At 46.3% G+C, this 5,855-nt stretch overlaps 1 protein-coding gene across 1 annotated transcript; it reads left to right on the top strand.

Moving 5' to 3' along the window:
* Positions 1 to 2,460: 2,460 nt before the first annotated feature.
* Positions 2,461 to 4,772, top strand: MAGEE2 (MAGE family member E2). Its single transcript, XM_005893312.3, has one exon. It carries the CDS (start codon positions 2,663 to 2,665, stop codon positions 4,232 to 4,234), a length of 1,572 nt encoding a protein of 523 aa, XP_005893374.1. The 5' UTR covers positions 2,461 to 2,662; the 3' UTR covers positions 4,235 to 4,772.
* The last annotated feature ends 1,083 nt before the right edge of the window (positions 4,773 to 5,855 follow it).

The following is a 5,855-nucleotide window of genomic DNA, read 5'->3' as shown; positions in this document are numbered from 1 at the left end:
TATCAAGAATTTTAGGAAGGATTTCAATTGTGGCTGCAGAAAAATGCAAATTTTTCTCCTCAATATTCCACTGCATACTCTGATGGTTGAAAGCTAGGATTTAGCTCAATTACTTTGGTAGCAGTCCCAGAATATAAAACAGCTGACCCGTCTTCCTAGTCAAAGTATTTGAATTATGCCTCCCTAAACACATGACCCGGAGAAGGTGATGGCACCCCACTCCAGTACTCTTGCCTGGAAAATCCCATGGATGGAGGAGCCCGGTAGGCTGCAGTCCATGGGGTCGCTCAGAGTCGGACATGACTGAGCGACTTCACTTTCACTTTTCACTTTACTGCATTGGAGAAGGAAATGGCAACCCACTCCAGTGTTCTTGCCTGGAGAATCCCAGGGACAGGGGAGCCTGGTGGGCTGCCGTCTATGGGGTCACAGAGTCGGACACGACTGAAGAGACTTAGCAGCAGCAGCAGCAGCAAACACATGACCAAACACCTGAATAATCAGGTCCTGTTCTGGTGTTGCTGTTCCCACCTCCTGGAGCCCCAACTGCTAAATGAAGAAACAGAAAATCCATTCATTTCTGTCTTATCACCTTCATCCTCATCTCCCTCCCTTCCTAGTGCACTTTGGCTCTAGCCACGCTGAATGACCAGTGTTATGCAAACTTATTTTGTACTTTTATACCTCTGAGCTTTTTTTTTTACTGATACCTCAGCCTAAGCTAAGCTAAGTCTCTTCAGTCGTGTCCAACTCTGTGCGATCCCATAGACGGCAGCCCACCAGGCTCCCCTGTCCCTGGGATTCTCCAGGCAAGAACACTGGAGTGGGTTGCCATTTCCTTCTCCAATGCATGAAAGTGAAAAGTGGAAGTGAAGTCGCTCAGTCGTGTCCAACTCTTAGTGACCCCATAGACTGTAGCCTACCGGGCTCCTCTATCCATGGGATTTTCCAGGCAAGAGTACTTGAGTGAGGTGCCATTGCCTTCTCCTAGAAAGCCCTTATAAATCCTTCCCATCCTATTCATCACTTGAGCTCAGTTCGTTCTTGAGGCATGTGTCCCCAGTCTGAGACACCTCAGACTAAGCTGTAATTCATTGCTTGTTCCTTCTTCTGTGTTTGTACCGTATGTTAACTGTCATTTCACAGAGCATATATTTTCAACTACTTTAATTATTAGTGCCTTAAATAAACAGGGCTAATCATCTGTGACAGAGAAGGCACGTGCAACCCACTCCAGTATTCTTGCCTGGAAATTCCCATGGATGGAGGAGCCTGGTAGGCTGCAGTCCATGGGGTCGCTAAGAGTCAGACACGACTGACGCGATTTAGCAGCAGCAATCATCTGTGATGGGCAGATGGTATGAAAGAAAGTACTTTTATTGAGACTCTGGCAGACAGGTTCAAATCCTGATCTCTTCCACTTGTTTTTGCCTGACTTTGGACAGGTAAATTCACCTCTCTGACTTAGTTTCCATACATTTGAATCAGTTCTAATGAGGTGGATGAAACTGGAGCCTATTATACAGAGTGAAGTAAGCCAGAAAGAAAAACACCAATATAGTATACTAATGCATATATATGGAATTTAGAAAGATGGTAACAATAACCCTGTATATGAGACAGCAAAAGAGACATAGATGTATAGAACAGTCTTTTGGACTCTGTGGGAGAGGGAGAGGGTGGGATGATTTTGGAGAATGGCACTGAAACACGTATAATATCATATATGAAACGAGTCGCCAGCCCAGGTTCGATGCACGAAACTGGATGCTTGGGGCTGGTGCACTGGGACGACCCGGGGGGATGGTATGGGGAGGGAGGAGGGAGGAGGGTTCAGGATGGGGAGCACGTGTATACCTGTGGTGGATTCATTTTGATATATGGCAAAACCAATAAAATAGTGTAAAGTTAAAAAAAAAATAAAAGTAGCTACCTCATAGTTAAGATTAAGTGATTCAGTGAGATAAGTGAAAACACCAGAAATAGTGTCTGGCACAAAAGTGCTCCACTATTATTACCATTGTTTGATCCTACTCCAGAATGTAAGCTCTACACAGAAAGGGATAATCATTACGTTTGTACTCTGGTGTACCCCTAGTACCCAGTACTGTGCCTAGCATGTGACACATACTCAAGAAATATATGCTGAATGAGTGGATGAATTAATGAATCTGTGAAATAATTCTCATCTTCAGTATCCTCCCCTCCAAATCCTCTATTGCCTATTAGCTTTACACCTCACAGAAAAACTTTGTGGTGCTTCATTGAACATCCCCCATCCCTTACCCTTTTGCTTTACCTCTGTTTATTACCGCCTTTCATGAATTCTCTCTAACAAGTTTGACTGTAGCAGGAACCACTCCAACAGCAGCTTGGGCCAGGCAGAAGTAGGGGGCGGGTGAGGAGGACTTAGAGTGGGGCGTGGCCACCACGTCGCAGAACCCAACTGCGCCTGCGTAGGCTGCGGCAAACCCTAGCTCTGTGAGGTTTGCGGTCATTGCTGGCTGATGTTTGTGTAGGAAGATAGCTTCTCTCACCAGCTGTCACTTCTGACCCGCCCAGCTCCCGGGCCTCTGGCTTTGGCTTTGTGCTGAGGCGCCAACACACCTACCATCCTCTCTCTGACGGATCGCAGACCTCCCCGTTCCTGTCTCCTGGAACCATGTCTCTGGTAAGCAAGAATGCGTGTCACCGCAGCGCAGAGACCACTGCAGATTACAGCGACTTCCATGGTGAGATGCAGGCTACTGATGCCTCTGGGCTCCCCGCTTCCATGATAGTTCCTGATGCCCCCCAGGGCCCTCAGGCGCCGGTCGACCCTCAGGTTGCCAGCGCTTCCCAGGCTGCGCAGGACCCAAAAGACCTCGATGTGCTGATTGATGAGCAGTCCCGACGTTTGGGGGCGCTCAGGGTGCACGATCCTCTAGAAGACAGGTCGATTGCTTTGGTGAATTTCATGCGCATGAAAAGCCAAATCGAGGGGTCTATTCAGCAGGCAGAGATGCTGGAGTTCCTCAGAGAATACTCAGATCAGTTCCCTGAGATCCTCAGACGAGCCTCAGCCCATCTGGATCGGGTCTTTGGGTTGAATCTGAGAGTTCTTGATCCCCAAGCTGACACCTACAACCTAATCAGCAAACGGGGTCTCCAGACCAATGATTGGATAGCAGAATCCCTGGACATGCCAAAGGCAGGTCTCCTGGCCTTGGTCCTAGGTCACATTCTCCTAAATGGTAACCGAGCAAGAGAGACTTCCATTTGGGATCTGTTGCTAAAGGCTGATGTGTTAGGTGAACCCCAGAGGATCAACATCCCCTTTGGGAACACAAGGAACCTCCTAACTACTGACTTTGTGCGTATGCGATTCTTGGAGTACTGGCCAGTGTATGGCACTAATCCCCTTGAATTTGAGTTCTTGTGGGGTTCTAGAGCCCACAAAGAAATCACAAAGATGGAAGCCCTGAAGTTTGTGGCAGAGGCCCATGATGAAGAACCCTGGAGCTGGCCAGAAGAATATAATAAGGCCCTAGAAGCTGACAAGGCCAAAGAAAGAAGCCAGGCTGCTGGCTTAGAGTTCTGGTCAGAAGACACTATGAATGATAAGGCAAATGATTTGGTCCAGTTGGCCATTAATGTCACAGAGGAGTTGTTACCTATACATCAGGATGAGCTATTGGCTCACACTGGCAAAGAATTTGAGGATGTGTTTCCAAATATCCTCAGTCGAGCTACTCTAATACTTGATCTGTTCTATGGGTTCTCTCTGATTGAGGTTGATACCAGTGAGCACATTTACCTCCTTGTCCAGCAACCAGAATCAGAAGAAGAGCAAATGATGCTAGAGAGCCTGGGGAGACCCACTCAAGAATATGTGATGCCAATCCTGGGTTTGATCTTCTTGATGGGCAACCGTGTCAAAGAGGCCAATGTCTGGAATTTGCTTCGGAGATTTGGTGTGGATGTAGGGAGAAAGCATGCCATCACCTGCAAACTTATGAGACAGCGTTACTTGGAATGCAGGCCACTCTCCTATTCTAATCCAGTTGAATATGAGCTTCTATGGGGTCCTCGAGCTCACCTTGAAACCACCAAAATGAAAGCCCTGGAGTACATGGCCAGGCTCTACAGAAAGCAACCACAGGACTGGCCAGAGCAATATAGGGAGGCTGTTGAAGATGAGGAGGCCAGAGCCAGATCTGAGGCAACTGCCATGTTCTTCTTTGGCCCCATGTGAAGTCTGAGGGAAGTGTGTCACTTCAGTTAGGTGGCATCAATTAAAGGGGCCTGGGGAAATGGGTATTGGGGCCCCAAATCAGAAATTGGGCAGGGTTGGGGTGAAAAGTACACATTGTGCTTGCTATTTGTGTTCCATTTCTAATAGTATTTTCTTCCTTTTAATATACCCTGAATTAGATTCATGATCAGTGTTTAAAAATAGAATTGCTCATTTGTCATTTCTGTCTTGTTTCATTATAAAAGTTCATATGGCTGCATAAAATGTATTGGTAATATTTACATCTTTCTATGATGTGGAAGAAAATGTATAGCTTTTCTTTAACCATTTGAAATAATCAATGAAATGGTCTCATACAGGAGTTAAGTAACAACAGTGATAATATACACACAAGAAAAACACAAAATCATTGGTCTGTTGATGTTCTCCCATCGTGTCTACTGTTTTTTTTTTTTTTTTTAATTACTGGCATTTACCTGTATTTGCTTTGTGGTTCCAGAGTGTAGTGAAAAATAAAAGTTTAATGAATTAGTCTCCATGCTTAAGTACTATTTTATTCCACAAACATTCATTAAATATCTGCCATGCTGTAAGCACAGTGCTTCATGCTGGAAATATAAGGGTGAGGAAGAGCCAGTTGAGCCTCAGGGCTTAAGGGGGAGGGTCTGTGAAAGTAAACCAACAATTATATTATTGTTGTGGCAAGTGGTATAATAGGGGTAAGCTCAGAGATCTATGAGAGTTTGCAGGAGTAACTCCCAACTAAACTGCAAGTTGTGGGAGGGGACGGTGAAGGGGCAGGGGTGTCACACAAATGGAGGAGTGGTCAGAGGTGGTGGCAGGGGAGGATGCGGCGGTATGCAGGGCTAGGGACAAGTTAACCTTTAGTGACTTCTAAAGACCCGAGGTTGGGAAGAGGGAGGGAAGGAGGGCTAGTCCATGAAGTCAGGGGCAGTATGTAAAATTGCTTCGTGGGATTTACATGAAGCTCAGGAAGACAATGTTGAGTTCAAGTTAAGAGCAGAGTGAGAGAAATAAGCCTGTGGCAGAGATAACAAAGTTTCAGATTCTCAGAGAGTGGGTCTTAGAAATCAACAATGATTCTCCTGAAGGCAGCTAGTCCTGGATCTCCGTCAGACCTAACAGTTCACGTGGAGGAACTCTGAATGGCAACCTCAGCTGCGCTGTTTATTTCTGCACTCAGCCGTTAAGGTGAGTGTTAGTATTTTGGTTCTCTTCATCCAGATCCGGGGTCTCACAGCTTTTAACCCGGATTGCAGCTCTCCCCTAGAGAGCTGGCAGCAGCAGCTAACAATTCCTGTAAGGGAGCCCTGGCTTAGTAGTATATTATACCTAAAGTCACCTCTAATGCAAGGTTTCGGGGGAAGAAGGGGGCTGCCTATCAGTGGTGTAGGTTTTATGCTTCGTCTCCTCCTGGCATCCATAAGCTTTCTGCCCTTTCATCCATTTAATCACTAGAGGCTACCCTCAACTGCCACCTTCTATCAGATGGAAGAGAGGACTTTCCTCACATTTTCGTCAGTCTCAAGAAGAGAACAACACAATCGTCTAACGTGGGAGAGGGCACAGGAAGAGGGGAGATACACTCTTTCGGTCCCAA

Source organism: Bos mutus, chromosome X (genome assembly GCF_027580195.1).
Source record: "Bos mutus isolate GX-2022 chromosome X, NWIPB_WYAK_1.1, whole genome shotgun sequence".
In the NCBI taxonomy this organism is placed as follows: domain Eukaryota; kingdom Metazoa; phylum Chordata; class Mammalia; order Artiodactyla; family Bovidae; genus Bos; species Bos mutus.
This window is presented reverse-complemented; position numbering and strand designations above follow the sequence as displayed.